The 21723-nt window shown below is 33.8% G+C and overlaps 2 protein-coding genes across 5 annotated transcripts in view; one reads left to right on the forward strand and one right to left on the reverse strand.

Moving 5' to 3' along the window:
* LOC126746897 (protein FAM184A-like) overlaps nt 1-21723 on the reverse strand; it is a 115440-nt gene that overhangs the window by 83847 nt on the left and 9870 nt on the right. Inside the window, exon 1 of one of the 4 annotated variants that reach the window (XM_050455301.1) lies at nt 11950-12360. The exons of the other annotated variants lie outside the window; for them this stretch is intronic. Coding sequence (XP_050311258.1) covers nt 11950-12248 — 299 coding nt within the window. The 5' untranslated portion in view covers nt 12249-12360. Of the gene's footprint in view, nt 1-11949; nt 12361-21723 lie in introns of those variants that run through there. 4 annotated transcript variants of the gene reach the window in all.
* LOC126746911 (uncharacterized) overlaps nt 19252-21723 on the forward strand; it is a 32498-nt gene continuing 30026 nt past the window's right edge. The window contains exon 1 of the mRNA XM_050455335.1: nt 19252-19510. Within this exon, the coding sequence (XP_050311292.1) occupies nt 19346-19510 (165 nt within the window). The 5' untranslated portion in view covers nt 19252-19345. The remainder of the gene's footprint in view (nt 19511-21723) is intronic.

Raw genomic sequence — 21723 nt, forward strand, 5'->3', positions numbered from 1 at the left:
TTTTGTTATGAAATTTTAATGTGCCACTATCATTTTTTTGATTACACTTACCCCACTTCACCCTAATAATAATAATAATAATAATAATAATAATAATAATAATAATAATAATAATAATAATAATAATAATAATAATAATAATAATAATAATAATAATAATAATAATAATAATAATAATAATAATAATAATAATAATAATAATAATAATAATAATAATAAAATCATCCACATCTCCAAGTTACTGAACAGAGAGTAGCAGACCAGTATTGGGTAATAATGCGTAATCACCTAATTCCAGAGACAAGACTCAATACCATTAAAGAAGAAATACAAGCGCAAACTAACAACGAACAAGACCCCGCTAACAATGAATCAGCTGAGGAGCAACCTGTAATAAAAAACGTATTAAATAAGACACAGGAACTTAACACTACTGAAAACACCCAAGAGAACAATTCTGAGCCATATCACGAACTATCTGCAGAAATGGCACGTGCGATGCTAGAATTTGAGGGAACCAACCCACTGATAAGACCCAAACTTCCAAAAGTAAACTCTTCAAAAAAACTAGGTCAAATTATGGAACTTTTAAACACCAAAATTCTTCCACCTTATCTTTTAAATATTAATAACATGCAATCTCTTCACCTTTTAGTTTATAGCGCAGCAACTGCCGTTGCTAAAACCATGAAGATTAAGATAAGGATCCACAATGACTCTGCAAGAACCGAGCTTCCCATACCGCCATGGGAGACCAGACTTCAACGAAAAATTCAGAGGCTTCAAAAAGATATCGGCCAACTAACAGAATATCTGAGGGGTACACGAACAAATAGACTAAAACAGAAAGTTGATGAAATTTTGCAGAGAAACAACATCCACACTCGGCATGAACCAGAAAATAATACAGCTCAACAATGCCTGGATACTCTAAAACAGAAACTTCCTTTATATTCAGGGCGCCTACGAAGATACAAGACCAGTAATAACCGAAAACGTGACAATCTTCGTTTTGAAAAGGCCGAAAAACAATTTTATAGAGAGCTAAATTCAAAATCAGATCACCCAGATAAGCAATACCCCACGAAAGAACAAATTCAAGATTTTTAGGCCAAACAACTTGCAACTCAAACAACATGCAATATCAACGCAAGCTGGGTTACTGAAGAGAAACAAAATAGTAATAAATATAACCAGATGGAACATCGACCATTCACTATCGAGGAAGTCAACCAGATTATCCAAAAACTGCATAATTGGAAATCACCTGGCCCAGATGGAGTTCATAACTTTTGGCTAAAGAAACTACGGAGTGTGCATCCTAAACTCTCAGAATTAATTAACCACGTTATTCTTAACCCACAGGACATGCCAGCGTTCCTAACGCAAGGAGTAACCTATCTACTGCCTAAAGACCAGAACAACACACAAGATCCGTCCAAGTACCGACCGGTAACGTGCCTACCTACTTTGTATAAAATTATCACTTCATGTTTAACACAGCGCATTTATCAACATTGTGAGAAAAACAACATCATATCCGCACAACAAAAAGGATGCGCTAAAGGGTCTATGGGCTGTAAAGAACAACTTATTATCGACTCTGTCATCAACAACCAGCCATATCACAACAAGAGAAATATTTTTACTGCCTACGTCGACTATAAGAAAGCCTTCAACTCAGTACCACACGAATGGCTTATAAACATATTAAAAGTGTATAAAGTTGATGGTAATACTTTGTCTTTTCTAGAGAGCGCTATGACAAGTTGGAGAACAACGATCCAGCTCGAAGTACAGGGTAAAAGCACAGTAAGTACAAACAACATTCCAATTCGAACAGGAATCTTCCAAGGGGACTCACTGAGCCCATTATGGTTCTGCCTTGCTATGAATCCTCTTTCGAACGGTCTTAACTCTACCAACTATGGGTTTAGCATCCGAGATAATAACACCGAGATTGCAAAGTTAAATCACTTACTGTATATGGATGATTTAAAAATAATGGCTGCAACTAGGAACCAACTAAACCAAATGCTGCATATAGTAGAAGAGTTCTCCAATGACATCGGCATGCCATTTGGACTAGATAAATGCCGTACTCTCAATATAATCCGAGGAAAAATTCAGCCAGGAGAATATCAGATGCAGAATGTCCAGACCATCGAGGCCATGGGCGAACACGAAATTTACAAATACTTGGGGATGAAACAATCACAAACGATTGAACAACAAACAATGAAATGCGAACTGACTAACGAGTTTGTGAAAAGGGTAAGACAAGTTTTGAGAACCAATCTCAACAGCAAAAATATGATTAAGGCACTTAACTCCTACGCATGTTCAGCTCTTAGTTATTCTTTTGGGGTAATTAATTGGAGTAGGACAGACATAGAAAGGCTACAAAAAAAAGTAGGGACCCTACTTACTAAAACGCACAACCACCACCCTCGAAGTGCCATTGAAAGAACAATGCTTCCCCGCCACCTTGGAGGAAGAGGATTAATAGATCTGGGTAAACAACTTGAAAAACAAAACACTAACTTAAGATCCTATTTTTACAGGAGAAAACTCACGGCATAATAGACCAGATCTTATTTTAATAGATAAAATTTCCAGGAAAACAACTCTAATTGACGTAGCTATACCGAACAACAATAATCTGCAAGAGAAACACACTGAGAAAATCGCCAAATACAGAGATCTAGAAATTCAAATCGGAAGGCAATGGAGAATGGATACTGTTCAGACTATCCCAATTGTTATATCGACAACGGCTGTAATACCAAATAGTCTACTGGAATACCTTAAACAACTAGGAACTGGCGAACATCTATATAAGCACATGCAAAAGGCACTACTACTGGCAACTGCTCGCAGCACCCGTAAACTCCACATTTCAGGTCACTTAAGGGCACCGAAAAGGCCCCCCACAGACCACAGAGCTTAATCCTTTTGATATCGGAGGTATCTGGGATAAGTAAATGATCCCACCCCCCCCTCCTCTTAGACTTAAAAAACTCGAGCTAATGTGTCTTGCACGATGACGATGTTTTCTTTTACCCATCTTGTCACAAAACAATCAAACAAACAACGGTTCACTAACACTTAAAGGTACTATATCCCACGTATATAACGTATACCGTCTTATAACGTACAAGTCTTAACATCAAGAAAACAATTCTCTGACTGACTCACAGCAAACGTTTTTATGCAAATTGCCCAACATTACATTCCCAGAAATCTGCATCAGAAATATATATTAGCATTGTTCGCGGTGAAAGTTCTGAACGCATCCCGGATCAGCCAGGAACTCTTCATCCTTTAAGGATATGCGCATGCGTGATTCATTTCCGGTTCGGAATTTATTTCAACCGCGAACGATTCAGGAACTGTCAACATCTAAATCTGTTTGGGTTAGTATAGGTTATGTTTTTCGATTGTTTCGTTTAGGAAGGACTTTTTTTTTTAACAGTAAGGATTTAAAGCAGAGATATGGCCAATGGAGTTATTTTTTCTGTTCCTTCCTCCATTAAAATTTATTATAGTATTTCTTAGAAGTTACAGGAAGTCTCCTTTCTGTTCTTTATAATATGGGGATGCAGCAAATCGTCTGCCAGTTCATTCGTAAGTACTGAGCACATTCGAAAATGTTGAAAATACAGGTTATCATCAGATTGTAGGACAATCAAAATATCCAACATTTTTGGGAACATAAGTACGAGGTTCTCCAAATCCTCATCACTGGAACTTAAATGATCAGACATGACAATTTTATCATGGACAACTAAAACAAAATCGATTTAATTCGACAGGAATTGCTTAAAAAACCACTGATTAACAAACCACCCATAAAACTAATAAAAAACAGTAGAATAAGCAATTATTATTTGTAATAGTAACTATTACAAATTAACTAGTATTATTGGTTTTATATTTAAAAATAAAATAAAATAAGCTCCACTTATTAGAAAATAAACACAAAAAGAGTAAATAGTCGACATACATCAAATACGTCATTAAAAATCTACTGCGCAAGTCCAGAACTCAAAATTCTAATGAGAGTCCAAAGATTGATTGAACTAGTTACAAATTGATCCCGAACAAGTAATAAAACATCTGCGAATGGCAAGATTTCGAACTAGAAGTTCTAGACTGGTTACCGCTAAGGCTCTTTTCCACAATGCGCATGCGAAATAATTGACAACTAATTTAATCTATAACCTCAATTCAAAAAAATAAATACAAAGACAGTAATGCTCTAATACTTAAGTTATAATTATGAAATTTAAAATTATGAGAAAGAAAATAAAGTAAAATTTAGCTAAAATTCAATTGTACATCTGATAATACCTCGCATATACGTATATACTCAGTTCCCAATTTCAAATCAAATCAGTGATGGTGGCTATATAAACAATTTTGCTAAATTGAATTTAAAATCTGTGATCATTTCTACATATTAATTCCAAAAAAAAAAATCTATAAATTGTGACGAACCGATAAATCAATACCTGAAGAAACCGAGCCAAAAAGAAAAAGGGGCTACCTGAAATTCTGAGTCTCTCCGACTGGTAGTAGGGCCCACCTGATCTGAATGGGGCTCCTTTGTTGGCAGCTATATGTTTGGGTCAAAAGAGGCAGCAGCAGATCGACCAGTTAGGATGCTTCCAGAATGTCTAGCAGGTAGTGGAAGGCAATCGGTATTAGGTGTAGCCGATTGGAAGGAATGCAGGTTCCGGAGGTGATGATCCAAGCGACTTGATGTGGTAACACGTGGAATAGCAAGTGAGGTGGAAGCAGTAACAATAAAAATGCAGCAAAAGCAGAAGCAGAGGATAAGCAGAAGGTACAGGAAGGCCTAAAAATGGGGACCACACATGAGGTTCGACGTGGCTGTCAATTTTATGACATTTTTGTGTGGGTAAGTAAGTTAAATCTTATAAAATTGCTCTCTGAAAAGTTGGATGCATTGATGTTCTTTTGAGTTAAACCGAAAAGCATGCAAATAAGAAATTAATTAGAAAAAAAAAGGTGGAAAATGACCGGCATGTAACATGTGCTAACTTACCGAAGATGGAATGTGGCCTTTTCTGGGGTTTATTTAATACAACAAAAACAAGGAGCCCTATAAACTCTTAGGCCTACTTAGAAAATCAGCAATCAAGCTATCCTAGCACATACTAGTAATTACAAAAAAATTAGGCTAAGATAGGGTCTACCTTTTCACATCCGCATTAAGCGAAACTATCTGTCATATTCTAGAACCAGATAAAGAATGAATCTATTAAAAATAGGATTGTCAGTTTCCCCCAGATTTTAAGGAATGCATTTATCTGTCAAGTACCTAGGTGTTGACATGCTGGGTTTAACTACTGGGTACTATCTGGTACCAACATTGGTTTAAGTAATTTGCAACTATGGAGCAATCTATAACTTGAGGCCATGGTTTAGCAACAATGATTTACAAAAAAAAAACTGACTGACCAGATTGACATTAACATTCTTATCACTATTGATCCTCATGACTTGAACAAAATAAACAAATAGTTAATATGTGCTCAGTATTCATTAAAATCTAAAATAGGCCAAATTGACTTGCAAGGTAAAATCAATGCAAAATCAATGGCAGTTCTTAATTCTATTCAATCAATAAAACAATGAAACAATATCTCTTATTATTATTTACTTTCCTCATCCAATAATGGTTTTCCTTGCGTTTCAGATCGGGTATGTTAGGAGGGACCATCTTAACGGTGTATCATATCTGTGTAGTATGTATATTTATGTATGATTTTTTAAATAAATTATTTTATGAAACTATGGTTGAGATTTACTTTATCTTGGCAAAAAAATTAATAAATCAGTTAATATATCTGTTGGAGATTAAACCTGTAACAAGTTTTCTGCAATATGTCAACAAAATTCTTACACCATAAATGTTGTCATTTCAGTATTTTTTAAGTTTATATTTAAAGATTTTTGATTAAGAGGACTTTTGCTGGATAGTAATACTTGACCGTACCTTGATGGTAAATATGTAGGTATCTTATAACACTTGAAAAGTTGTATAATTTAATTTTACTCTAAATTTAATTTAATGATTTACCATATGCATTAAGCTTCTTAAGACGTTATATTAATTACTTTTTAAATAAAAATGAACTTGGGTTTAGAAGGGCGCATTAATTAATTGATAATGTAAGCTTAGATTTTATTTTATCTAAAACTATATTCGTGAGTGCAAATGTAGTTAGGATAACATATTTCAATTTCGATAATTTAAGTAAATTTTTTCTAGATAGTTTCACATTTGGAGTGAAAATTCATAAGCGGTTTATTTTTTCTTACTTATATTGCTTTACTTCTTAAATTTCGGTTATAATATTGATATATTGTTAAACATTTCTGATTGTATTTTAAACATAGAAATATCTTGTAAATCATTATCTGTATATCAGTCAAATTCCAACTGCTTGTAATATTTATATCTTGTCTGCACTAACGTTTCCTTTGTAAAACGTATTACCTTTTTCTTAACTTGACTTAAAATGTGTAAATAATGAAATTTTAAAATAAATATAACGGAGCGAGTTTAACATTTGATTTATATTGTTTCTCCTACTCTTATTTAAATTTTCGACTTTCACGATTTTTTTATAATCCTGGCGACAAATTTTCGCCAGAAGTTTTAAAACTTTGTTTTTAACAATGCTCTTTATAATAGAACATTTTGAGTTTTAGTTTAATCATTACAGAAATTTGATGAATTTTATTCCCGCAGCAAATTTTATAATTATAATTTGTGCTGAAACTAAATTAAGTACAATATTTCTTATTATAAAGAGAATAAAGAAAAGTACATTGTTTAGTTATATTAAAGTCAGTATACTAAAGTATTTCAGTTAAAATATAAAATTCCCCTAAAGGAAATAAGTGCCTCGACAATTGAAAAGAACCTCAAATCGCAAAACAGTTTGACCACTTTTGAAGACTCTTTACTTCATTCTTGACATGTGTTTGGCTAACGAAGTTGCATCTTCGAGTGAAGATACAATAGAAGAAGATAGATTAAGGAATTTTAGTAATTTGTTTGTTTCGTATTTTAAAGTGATAAGATGTTTTAAAAAACACCTTTTTAATTTTACAAATATTTTTTTAGTATCACCATTTGATTTAGGATCCATCTTTTCCCTCAAATTTTTAAACAGTAAATTCGCTATTTCTAAAATGCATGCGAAACGAATTTGATGTTCAATAATTTTTATAAATATTTTGAAAAATTGTGTAGAATGGACTAAAAATACAATGTTTGCCAACAAACTTCATCTGTATACTGAGAATTTGGATCCTCATATTTCCGAGGATACAATCAAGACATATGAGAAATATGTCTTGAAATAGAAAAAGGCACAAATACAAGACATTTTCAAAAATTTATTTTGTTGGAGTTACGTCACCATCTAATTAAATCTTAATTTATAATATACTATATTATATGCTCAATTATTATGAATATGATATAACTTAATAGCTTAGTAAGTATGAATTCGTCACAACCATTTATTATATAAGTTATTAACTTAGTTTGATTTTTGCTTTTTGTACCTAGTTTAGAATGCCACCAAGAAGGGGGTAGAAAGTAAACTACTAGAAAAATTATGAAAAACCACGCTTTTTAGAAAAAAACAAAAAAAGAAAAAAAAGAAAATTATCTTTTGACTGGAAAAAAAATAATTACCGCTCTCAAAATTCCAGATGAGGCTTGTTATTTCAACATGCAGATAAACCTTTACAGATTTTTTGCAAGGAAGCCGAAATGAGATAGTCTTCGCCGTTTTTAACACATTTAAACAATTTGGTTTTAATCAAGAGATCGAGCTAATACGTTTAGTAGCCAATGGCTGTGAGGTGTAAAACAAGAACAGCATAATGGTTGGGATGATTTGATACTGGCTGCAGTGCTTTTCTCCCCTCAATGAAAAATGTATAATAATAATAATAATAATGCTAAGAGCAGTCGGAATGCTTGAGGCAGGAACAAGTCAAAGAGACGTTGCAAGAGCTTTGGCTACATCTCCCAGTGTAATTAACCGTTTGTGGACAAGATATAGAGAGACAAATGATGTTAGAGAATGGCATCAAGGCCCGTCAAGTTACCACACCTGCCCAAGACCGTTTTATAACTTTGCAAGCTCAAAGAAATCCTACGGTAACAGACTCTGTTTTGGTTCAGCAGCTCTCACGAGTGCATAACGTCGAGGTTTCAGGTCAAACTTTCATGCCAGACCCCTAAGGGTTTCTCGGTTAACTTTAGGAAATCGAGGTGCAAGATTAACGTGGTACCAAGAACATGTTAATTGGAATCAAGAAAGATGGACCACAGTTCTTTTTATGGATGATTTTCATTTTATCCTGAATCTGGTAGAATTCGTGTCTGGAGAGAGGAAGGAAATGAAAGTCGTTTGCGTCATGCCCGGGAAGTAGTAAGGCAACGTGGTGGATCACTAATGTTTTGGGGTGGCGTTAGTTTTGACGGAAAAACGAACCTCATTTTTGTGGAAAATACAATGACTGGAATAAGTTATAGGGATAATATACTACTGCCTGTAATTGTTTCATATTTACGCGAAATGGACCCAAATTCTTTGTTGCAACAAGATAATGCCCCACCACATCGAGCACGGCTTGTAAGAATCGCTATTAAGGAAAATCAAATCAATCTTCTACCCTGGCCCTCTACCTCATCGGACGTTAATCCAATTCAGCATGTTTGGGATTGGTTAAAAAGGCAACTTCTTCAACGATTTGACTTTTTTCAAAGCGCTCTGGAGCTTCGTCTTGCTGTGACACATGTTTGGGAGGAGTTGCCCCAAGAATTAATTAATAATTTAATTTTAAGTATGCCTAGGGGATGTCAAAGTGTTATTAGGGTAAATTTTTATTTTTATAATTTTTTTTAAGAAACGGTAATAAATGGGATTTTGTTCTTTATTTTTATTTGGGCCCTAAATTATGAGTAAATTATAATTTACAAAAAAAAAGTTAATAATTATATTGTTATTTTATTCGAATAATTTAAAAAAATTGCAATAATTAACTTTTTTCCAACCTTCTCAAAAATATTGACATATTTGTATGTGTTCCCTAGACCATTTTGATGTGTGTATGATACATAAAATTGTGGCAATTTTTCTACCCTATGGATATTTTTTTTTGCCCCATAAATGCACGGCAGCTTTTAGTCTGGTGAGCGTGGTGGTGGGCAGATCATCCCTCCCTTTTTATACTTACTGATTTCATCTTTGGACGCCACTTAATTTAATTAAAGTTTATTTAAATTTTATAATTAAAGATGTTGTTTATAATTAAGTAAATCAAGAAACTTAATTATGTTTTTTTTTTTTTTTAAAGCAATAGTCTGGACTGGTATCAACTTCAAGTGAAACGGTTTATTTTAATTTTTTAACAAAATTTATTTTGTACCCTAGATGTCAACTGAAACATTGCATTCCGTGCGGTCAATAAAATACTTACAACTATTTACAAATGGTGGTTTGATAGTGATAAAAAAATGGATAAAAAAGATACTGAAAATAGTGATAGTAACACTCAAATATCACAAAGAGAACGTGTAGCTCTATGGGTTTATATTAAATTAAAATGGGAATATGACATTAATTATATGACGTTAAACCTGGGGAAAATTCATGAATTCTCTGCGCAGGAAAAAAGGATTAAATAGACAGTACGCACAGGGCTACTTATAAATCAAAATATGTGTACCAACAAAAATAAATACCACAATCAATCAAATTAGAATAAATAAATCATTAAACCAAGTTCATATAAGTATGATGAAATTTTACCAACTCCGCCACGCAGCTTAAACACTTCCTGCTCAGCGTTACTGCGTAGGAATGCTAGGGAAGCATTATCCAGCGATTGACAGGCCTGAAGGCATGGCCTTAGGTGGATGAGGATGAAGGTCAGCAGTCTGGAAGCAGCAAGGGTTGAAGGCAGGGCTCGGCGTTGAAAATAGCGTCAAGGCGTTGACTTGGTCTTGAGCGTAATGTATGACACCGTCAACTGTATGACAGCTATCAGCAAAGATTGAAGGCAGGGCTCGGCGTTGAAAATGGCGTCAAGCAGTTTGGCAGCAATCAGCAAAGATTGAAGGCAGGGCTCGGCGTCGAAATTGGCGTCAGGCAGTATGGCAGCAATCACGTGGTTGTGGCAGGTAAAAGTAGACAAAATGACATAAGGACTAAGGACTAAGCAATAAGTAAGAAGGACCCCCCAAAAGTATCAATCAAAGATATTTTGTGGCGTAGAATTATCAACCTTCGTTAAAGTTGATTGGGCAGCAACGCAGGACGAAGGAATCTCTAAATAAAGGAAGGAATACCTGATTTAAAGACACTTACAAAGGAACCACGTGCTACTTACGTGATGTCATGGGAAAACTCAAAAATCACAAAATCAGATAAACCACGCCCGCCAGCAAAAGGAAAACTACATCGGTAGATGCAGTGCGAAAAATAAGTAAGTTTAAAATATTAACACATCCCGAAATGGAAAACTTTACTTGATTCGCCCTTTTTTCTAGGCAAAATTAGAACGACTTGTCAGATCTTCGGTCGCACGCCAAAAAGAAAGATGGATGGGCATCAAGGTTCACCTTGGTGCTTGGTGACCTCCCACCACCGAACCATTGCCGTTGTTGCCAACGTACCTTTTACCAGGAAAAGGAATAGAGCTGCTAGGAAATCTACATAAATAATTATGTACGACTGAAGAACATAAACCAGGACCTATCAAAATCCTTCAATAATGATATGATTCTCAATCAATAATGATAATGATTTTAATTCATTTTGAATATTGAAAATAATAAGATCAGCCGCTTTTCCGTTCCAGCACAATATGGCAACTGTGAACCTTAACCCGAAGATCGATATGCGCTGATTGTTTAAAGCAAGGTCAAGTTAGACTGGATTTTGTTTATGCATTTTTTGATAATAAAATACTTAAATACAAACGTAAACTGTGTTGTTAATAATAAAATATGTAATACAATATAAAAAACAGATTTAATGATGTCGAAATAAATTAAAAGTACTTCAAGAGTCCATTTAATTATTTAAAAGTCCCTTGAGCTTTTAGGCAACACACAGTACATACTTTGTTTAAATTACGGATACCTCCGAAAGCGATGTTGCCGAGATTAACATAAATAAATTAGAATAATTAATAAACAATATTCTTTCCAAATTAAAGTAAACTAAATAAAAAGAAAGTATGTAGTATTTTTTTAAGATGATGCTAAGGGAACAAAAAAATGCTACAAAATATCAAATAAATTTAAATAAATAATACCTAATTTTTAACACTTTGTTTACAAAATCATGTAAAAATAAACTATATAATGCTTTTTGATCTAAAATTGAGCCCACAGCTAACCCACCCAATTAAAAAGTGTCCCAGATAAAACCAAAAAATACTAGAGGGTCATACTGAAGCCACTCCCATTTTTGTCAATAAGGTTATGTTTTATTTTTCGTGTGTAAATTACAGAAATATGTGATAAAGCGCTAAAAAATATAAATACTCCTATAAACTTATAATTTTAGCTCCTAAAAAGTTTCAAAACTTTGTGCAAGATCGGCAAAATTTCGGCAATAATCAGGTATTTAACGTATGTAGAAAAATCTTCATAATTTCCAAAATTTCGTATTTTTTTCAACCACTCTCACTTTTTTATCAATATTTTGACTACACTCAACACTATGTAAAAATTTAAAAAAAATGGTTTAGAAGTCTCTTTAACTTTACCGGACTCCTGATTTTGAGCAACTTTGACTAAAGCAATATTTTGCGCGAAACAGTTTTTAATTTCTTAAGAGAGTAATTCAAAAAACTTAAAAAAAAAAACACAAAAATACCTACCAATAACCAAAAAAGTTTGAAATGGTCGAACAATCAGCATCAACATTACTCAAGTTGATATCCTCTCCAACTTCTAAAGAAGTCACACTCGCATCCTCCCTCGTAGGACTAACCAAATTACCATCCATATCACTGTTACTATTAGCAGGACTAAAATTATCCGGACTAAATACACCAGTATCATCAGACTCGTCCTCAGACGTTTCGCTCACGTCGTCGTCATCCTCAGGTTCGTCCGGACAATCCAGACTCGAGGCACCACCACTCATCTTACTAAATATGTTTTTCACGAAACTCATTTATTATAGTGAAACTAATTGGAACTTAAATCGCGAGATCCGATAAAAACGACGCTATAGGCGTCACGACGCTCTACAACAGTTTATTTTATACGACGCGCTATTTGCAGAGCGAAGGCACGCGATATTTGGACGAGAAGTATTACTTGTTAAATGCCCCGTTCCTTTTATTTTTGGCTCTAATCTAGGTTCGCTTTTTGTGGTATTGGTGTCTCCCTCTAATACACGTGTACAATACGAGGTCCATATGCTTGAAAAATTTCTAGATTGAGCGTACCTTAAAATACATTGTGATAATGTTTCTCTTGGCTGTTGACTGAAGTTTTGAAAATACACTGAGAGAAACGAGCGAATAGTTTAGACTAAACAAACTTAATTGGTTTATCGAGAGTGAATTGATTTAAGCAGTTTTAAAATAATTGAGTAACGCAATAAATAATGTGTTTTATTCTGAGAACATTCCAATTAGTTTTCGAGATATTGGACTTTAAAGCGAGTCAAGTGCTAAAAGATCAAACATTTTTTTCGGACAGTAATGCATACAAAGAAATTTTTCATAGGAATATTCCAAATAGTCCTTGAGATATTATACTTTAAAATCTTGGATATCACTATCTATTAATTGATTTAATAGTCACTAATTATGACCAAATTAAAAGCACTGGTGTTATCTGTTCTGATTTTTCCGACCACTTCGTAGTCTATTGTGAGATACAAATGGCCAAATTAAATTATAAACCAAGAACTATCATTTCTAGAAATCTAAAAAATATAAACTATAACCTATTTAAAAATGACCTTCAATCGATACCGTTTAATAATGTTTACAATATCGTTGATGTTAATCAAAAAGTCGTATTTATTAACAATGCTATAACTAGCCTATTTGATATTCACGCTCCTCTTAAAACAATTACATTGCCTAAAAAACCCTTCCTACCCTGGATTACAGAGAATATTAAGAAAATGCAGAAATTAAGAGATGCAGCTCTTCAGCAGTTTAAACGCACTAAACGTCCAGAAAAATGGGAATATTATAAATCATTAAGAAACTTAACAACAGCTTTAATAAGAATGGAACGCAAAGCCTATTATAAGCATAAATTTAAAAATTGCAGTACTCGAGAAAAATGGGAGGAACTTAATAAACTAACTCCGTCTAAGAAAAAAGATATTCCGGTGCAGTTTAATGATGTTGATCAATTTAACAATTTTTTTATAAACTCTACTATCTCAAACCAGCCTTTAGATCAGGAACTTTTAAATTTTTATTCAACCAATAAAAAAAGTGACATAGATTTCTCTTTGCAGTTCAGAGCAGTGGAAAATTATGAGGTATTTAACATAATTAAAAAAATAAAAAGTAAAGCCTTTGGATCAGACGGTCTTAACATAACTCTTCTTGAGCTTTGCTGTCCTCATATTTGCGAATATATTACACACATATTAAATAAATGCTTAGAAACTAACTATTTTCCCAATTGTTGGAAGGAAGCCATTGTCTTACCCCTTTCAAAAATAAGTAACCCTACTGACTATACACATTTTCGATCCATTAGTGTGCTACCAACTATGTCTAAAATATTAGAACGCGTATTGGATGTACAAATAAGGAACCATATTAATAGATTTTCAATATTACCCATTAAGCAATCTGGATTTCGCAGTGGATATAGTTGCGCAACAGCAATGGCAGATATTACCGATGACATTTTTCGTGCCCGAGATAATAACAAAGTCACCGCTCTGGTATTGCTAGATTTTACTAAAGCCTTCGATTTTTTAAATCATCAAATATTGGTGGCCTTACTGCACTACATAGGATTCTCAAATCATGCTATAGCTTTAATAAAGTCATTTCTAAGTAATAGGTCTCAAATGGTAAAAATTGATGCAACCTTTTCAAGCCGTCTTTCAGTTCTTAATGGGGTGCCTCAAGGTAGTATATTGGGGCCACTACTATTTAGTATTTATACAACATGCTTTCCTCAATATCTTGAATACTGTAAGTATCACTTCTATGCAGATGATACGCAGTTGTATCACTCCTTTGCACCTTCTGATTATTTAACTGCTTTGAACCATATAAATGCTGATCTTGACGCACTTGTTAAAGTCTCTAGTAAGCATATGTTAAAATTAAACCCTAAAAAATGTGTAGTTATTCTCTTTGGAAGTAACGTTCAAATAAGGACTATTTATGAAGAATTTTCTTTGTTTGTTGGACATCAAAAACTTCAAGTAGTTGAGAGCACCAAGAGCTTGGGTTTAACACTCGATTCACAGCTAAAGTTTAGTGGACACATATCAAATAATCTTAAAAAGTCGTATTGTGCTCTAAAAACCATGTACCCTCATCGACATTACTTAGATCTGAATATTAAACGTGAGCTATGCGACTCTCTTGTGTTGTCAAATTTTAATCATTGTGATGTGGTTTATGGACCTTGCCTAGATGGTCAAGACTCCTATAGAGTTCAAAAAATGCAAAACTCTTGTATTCGTTTTATTTATGGCATTAATAGGCGAGGTCATGTATCACATAAGCTTAATGATCTTAAGTGGCTTAATATGTTTAATAGACGTAAGCTACATTCCAGTGTGCTATTTTATAAAATTATTAAATACCGCAGTCCTCCCTACCTATACAACAAAATTACATTTCGGACAGACATTCATCACTTAAAGTTAAGAAGTAAATCTTTAACTATTCCTAAACACAAAAATCAATTTTTCAAAAAATCATTCTCTTATAATATTTCTCACATCATTAATGCGCTACCACCCGATATAACTGATATTTCGAATTCCATTTATAGATTCAAAACAAAAGTAAGGCAAATCTTATTGGATAATCAGTGACATGCATTTTAGAACTAGAAGATTTATTTTTCATTTTTCTTGTTTATAAATTGTAATTGAATGGCTAGTATTAGATATATTCTTCCGTATTTAAATGTTGTATTGTTGTAATCTGTACCAAATCATCAACTACCTAGATGTAATGTATGCACATTATATCTAGTAGTTAGTTTAATTTATTAGTTGTTAGTTTAATTCGTTAGTTTTATTTAAAAAGTAGTTTAGTTTAAAAAGTTTTTTATGTTGTAGCTATGTAGGTAGAACAGAACCTGCATTTTCAATGCAGGAGTCTGATACATTAGCTTTTATTTACCTCAATTATTGAATACACATGTAAGTTTATATTCTATGTAATTTCCATGGTAAATAATAAACGTTATTATTATTATTATTATCTTAGAACATTGAAAGGCCTTTCAATGTTCTAAGATTATTATTATTATTATTATTAAAAAAATTCAAATCCAAATCCAAGATGGCGCTGGGAGAAGATGACTCGATGGACCCTGACGCTAAAAAGTGTAAATATTGTAAATAAAATGTGGAAAAAGTGATAATAAAGCATTTATTGTGTGTGTAAAGGAATATAAAGGGTGATTCAAATTGAGTTTCCACATTACAATTTTTTTTTTTTGAAACGCTACTAAATTTGTCAACGGCAACGTGACATTTCTAACGTCAAAATATAAACAAAACAGTCATGGAGCAATATACGACCGAACAACGTGTTAAAATTATCCAAGCCTATTATGAAAACGGCCGATCAAGGAAAAATACATTTCGTGCTTTACGTGAATTTTTTGGCGCACAAAATCGGCCTTGTGAGAAGACAATTTGGAATTTGGTACAAAAATTCAAGCAAACTGGATCCGTCGCTAACATCAAAACTCCTAGGCATGCTCGTAGAGGTCGGTCGGAACACAATATTGCTATTGTTGCCGAAAGTGTGAACGAAAATCCAAGAACATCGATTCGTCATCGATCGCAGCAACTGGACCTTACATATTCCACTACACAGCGGATTTTAACAAAAGATTTGCAGTTACACCCATACAGAGTCCAAATGACGCAGGAATTGAAGCCTAGGGACCAGTAACAGCGCCGTGTATTTGCCGAATGGATAAGAGAACAAGGGGCAAATTTTCCAATGAAAATAATCTTTAGCGATGAGGCACATTTTCACCTTGGGGGCTTCGTAAATACTCACAATTGCCGTATTTGGGGATTAGAAAATCCAAAACAGATTGTTGAAGTGAAAATGCATCCTTAAAAGGTGACTGTTTGGTGTGCCTTTTGGTCCGGAGGCGTAATTGGTCCATTTTTCTTCGAGGATCATGCGGAGAACGCTGTTACGGTTAATGGCGTTCGCTATCGGAACATCATAACAGAATTTTTCTGGGAACAGTTGGAAGATATGGACATCGAAGATCTCTGGTTTCAACAGGACGGTGCCACCTGTCACACATCAGGAGAAACGATCCAAGTACTGCGCGGCAAGTTTCCAGGTCGCGTTATTTCACGTAACGGTGATATCAATTGGCCGCCGCGATCCTGTGATTTAACTCCCTTAGATTATTTTCTATGGGGGTATCTTAAGAGCAAAGTCTACAAGAATAACCCGAACACCATTGCGGAGCTGAAACAAGAGATTAGACGCGAAATTACCAACATAGGTCCTAATTTGTGCCACAGAGTAGTCGAAAATTTCTCCAAACGGATTACGTCATGCCACATGAGCCGCGGCGGTCATTTACATGATGTCATCTTTCATACATAATTGTAATTAACTACCTTCAAGGGGAAAATAAATATTTTTCTATAATTTTCAATTTCTTCTTTTTTTTTAATATTTTTAATGTGGAAGCTCAATTTGAATCACCCATTATAACCAATCACGTTCTTTAAGAATTACGGGGATAGTTGTCGCTAGCGCCAGTAAAAACTTTACAATGTGCAATAATATGTGCAAAAAATGCCCGCGACGAGAAAGTAAACAAAGCTATTAGTGAGATTATGCAATTAAAGACCAGGATTCCTGATTTTGAAATTAAAAAGGAAAGAAATAATTACCCGATACAAAGTTTTAATGAAAAACTCAGTGTTATTGAGAAAATTGTAACACAAACAATAGACGCGGTAAAAGCAGAGAAGCACTGCTAAAAAAAGAAATCGAGTGTATTAATCGTGAGTACGACATCTCCAAAAAGCTTTATTCCTCATTAGAATATACAGTCGATCTGCAAAGGAAGGTTATAACTACGTTTGAAGAAAAAAAAAATGTGTATGTACCAAAGGTCATACAAGGCCCAAAAGTAAACAATGTCTGTAAAGTGGATTTAGATGGAGCTGGCTTCTAAACTCACGCTGCAATGGAGCAAGATGTCATGGTCACAGGAGATAAAGCGTGAAATGCCCACAAACCAACGATACTTTAACTACAGAAAATGTGGGTAATCAGGGAAATAAACAAAAGACATGCTGTACACAGGTCTTGGTGACAGCCGGTAGCAGTAGTTCAGATGCTAGTGGAGTGATAAAGCGCCAAGTCAATGGGGCCAATTTAGAGAATCTAAACAGTGGTATTAACCATAACAAAAATCTAGTGATTAGATCAAAAACAGTTATCAGTGTTATTTTTGAGGCACAATCACATAATATAATGAAGAGGGTACAAGACTTGGCCAAAAACTACGAAGAAGTTGAAGTAAATCATATGTGTGAAAAATACTCTGTTATGAATTCCGAAGAAGTGGCAGATTTAACAAAAATCTACTCAGAAGGTAATTGCACAAAAGTAAAAAGTAGTGTTAAAGCAGCCAGGAAAAAACGACCAGACCCCATTAAAGGTAGTAGAACCTGGGATGTCAAAGTAAAAAACTTTTGAAGGCAGCTGAACATCACTTCTGGTTTTTCGTAACCGGTTTAAAACTAGATACCACTCAAGATGACATAAAGAAGTACCTCGACTTTCAGGGTATTACCGGAAGCTTTACAGAAAAAGTTCTCACCAGAAACAATGGAATTATGTTCATAGCAGGCAGAAAGAGGAAGCGATGAGTTCTGATTTTTGGCCGGAAGGAGCCAGCATCAACCATTTTCTCCACCTACAACGCCGCCCTTACATGAGGCACCAGGGTTCCAGCAACTTCAATCAAAAAGAAACTTGGTAAGTCTTTAAGTGGTCACAAGTAATTCCAGATCAATGTGCAATAAATTTATGGATATTCGGGAGTTCATAAATGTTGGAAACTTGGACATTATTGCAATTTCTGAGACCTGGCTGGGTACATTTAAGTATTTCACATCGAGGACTATACTTTTTTCTATAATGGTGGTGTCCAACTGGTGTTTTTTATAAAAATATATCATTTCTTTATGAGATTTTGCCTAAAATGTAACAGTCTTGTATGTGATCTTTGCATATGTACAGAAGAGCTGAATATTGATGTAATTGATGTTATGTATAGAACAAATGCGGACTGTGACTATCTCTACTTTTGACCTTACTCAGCTAATAGACAGTCCCACAAGAATAACGAAAACAACAAAATCAGCTCTGGATTTAATTTTTGGAACCGAAAGAATAACCCAAGTCCAAAACCGGGTAATAATTGGTAAATACCAAACGCCAAACAGCTGTTCATCACGTTTTCCCTTATTTTGGTTAAAACCAGAATCGCAGAAACGCATTGGAACTAATAACCATTCACCGCTGAAAACCGGCTATAGTCTCGTCATTTTATAATCTTTTCTCCAAATAATAATTTATTTTTGTCGGTGTACAATTAAATGTTGACTTTTTTGGAAAAACCCTATTTTAGCATACGAAAGCAAATTTTTCTCCTTTTTATGTGCGTGACGTCCGCATTTTCGTCGAATCCGTGACTATTTTCGGGATCGACGGGCTATTTTCGGATGTGCGTTTTAATTTTGGGTTTAATAAAAATAAGCCGCTGTTATTTTATTGCTTTTGAACGTTTTATAGAGGATACGTCTCAGAGGAAAGAAACGAGTTAAATCAATCAATGAGCTGAAAAGAGACAAAACCAATTAAACTTCAATCAAATCAAATAAAACACCATCGCATCTTCTATGCATAAAACAAATTTTTCATAATGATAACCCTTAGCAACTATTAATGACGGGTCACGTTTGACAGAATTTTGAAGTTTTCCACTTCTGGTTGAAAATTGACGTCTATTGGTATATTTTTCTCCCGTGTTTTCCCGGTAATTATGGAAAGTGGTGTATTCGGTTTTAATAGCAAACCAGTATTTAAAAATCAACCGATTTTATGCCCGTGGGTGTCACGTCAACCTCATCCGTCATCGCAGCTGATCAAAAATAAACTGTGCAGTTTAGAAAAGAGGCGCGAATCGATATCAAATCACGGAACGTCGGTGAGTTGTTTCAATGTTTTTTTTATTTATTTTCCTTCTTTAATCCCTACAGATTTTTCCAGGAAATCCATGAATTTTGCAAAGTGAGAATTTCAATTTGTTGTAAAATAACGATATTCAATATCATTATTTTCAGGGTCGAATTTAGGGAGTTAAGGACTTTTGAGACTGGTTTTATAGTTTTGTTTTTTGAAATTCTATATTTTAGTTTTGCAGACTCATACATATGCCAATTTTTTCCTATTATTGAGCGAAAGAGCCATTGCCCTGAAGATTAGATCTTATCTCAAGATATTCAATATTCATAGATAAAAAGGCCGATATTTCTTTAAGTGTTTATTTTATATGTTTTAATGTAATTGTTTAAACATTTTGCAACTTTTATAAAGAGTACTTTTCTCAGCAATATGCTTTTTGTTTCATGAAAATGTTCTAATTAGCTTCCTAGAAATCCGTTTTCGGGTCTGGTAAAGTTAAAGGGACGTCTAAAAAAACGATTTTTTTTTAAAATGTTTACATAGAATGTTGAGTTTGAATATTTTATTACTGAAAAAGTGATGATGATTGGAAAAAATACCAAACTTTGGATATTATGAAGATTTTTGGTTCTAATAGACTTTAGGTATCTCCGATTTTTAACATTTTTGAATATGAAATAGTCTATCTTAAGAAATTGGAGGATGAATAACATTTTCTTTAATAAAATAATAAAAAAAGAAAAAAATCATGTGTATGATATAAACTCGTTTTCGAATATTCGCCGCAAGCGCTTCATGGTTTGATGGTAATGAGTGAGAGTAAAGTATAAGCCCGGCCTGGGTTCAGATTTCAACTGTGCCAGTTTTGCTTTTTTTTATTTTTTTGCAACTAAAAATTTTGTAGTTTTGAAAAATTATTTAATTTTAATGAAATTATACAGGGTATTTCAAAGCGCGGAGTGGTATTATGCATTGATGATATTATTTATCGATGACGTGTTCCTGGACTATTATTTGGTTAAGAATTCTTCACATTTTAAAAATATTTTGGACTATACAGAGTGCTCCGAAAAAGCAGGGCACTACAAAAGTAAATTTTTTTAAATGGAACACCCTGTATTGCAAAACATTTTTGAATTCTTTGCGTAATTACCAATCTTTTTTGATAATGGTTTAATATGCCAAAAATTAATAGTTTAGGAGATAAATCAAATTTTGTTAAAAATTTAGAATTTGCACGCATCTCTTTAATATTAAAATTTAGCACCTAAATTTTGAATACAGACTTAATTTTTATCATCAGAAGTAAAATAAAGTTACTTTGATATGCGTGCTATGTAAAATTATTCATTTTGTTATACAGGGTGTTTTTTTTGAAAGGCCAAACTTGCCCAACTTTAAATATAAAAATCTCTCTTATTTTAAATGAAACACCCTGTATATTTTCATGTCATCTAATAGCTTACTTAAGAGCCTATAAATTTTATTAATAATATTCTATCCCTATCTCTAATAGTTTTTGAAATATACTTATATTTCTTCATTTCGTGTTATTTTTGTCTTATAAAATGAAACAAATTTATGGACGTTTCTTTTTATTAAATTCACTTATTTTTATATAATAAAAGTTAATTTCTGTTCAACAAATGTTCAAAGATATGTCCTCCTTGTTCGATACAAATATTAATTCTTTTAATTATATTTTGTCGAACATGGTATAACATTCCTGGTGTTACGGTTTGACAGGCATCCCTAATTCTAATAATCATATCCTCCCTTGTAGTTGGTTTTGTTGCATAGACTTTATCTTTGAGATAACCCCACAGAAAGAAATCTAGCGGCGTAAGATCGCAAGACCTTGGCGGCCATGCAACAAATCCTCCGCGACCAATCCATCTTTGAGGATATTCTTGATCCAAATATTCCCTTACTGCACGATGAAAATGGGGAGGCGCACCATCTTGTTGAAACCACATACTTTGCCGTTCCTGGAGATTGACTTCTTCTAATAATTCATGCAATTGCTGCTGTAAAAATACTCGATATGAATGCCCATTCAAAGGTTCATTAAAAAAATATGGTCCAATTATACGGTTATTATGGATGCCGCACTAAACATTAAGGGACCAATGATTCTGGTGCTGAACCTCACGTACCCAGGGTTCTCTGTTGCATAATAGTGCATATTATGCCTATTGACAGCACCATTGCTTTTAAATGTCGCCTCGTCGGAAT

Source organism: Anthonomus grandis, chromosome 18, assembly GCF_022605725.1.
Source record: "Anthonomus grandis grandis chromosome 18, icAntGran1.3, whole genome shotgun sequence".
In the NCBI taxonomy this organism is placed as follows: domain Eukaryota; kingdom Metazoa; phylum Arthropoda; class Insecta; order Coleoptera; family Curculionidae; genus Anthonomus; species Anthonomus grandis.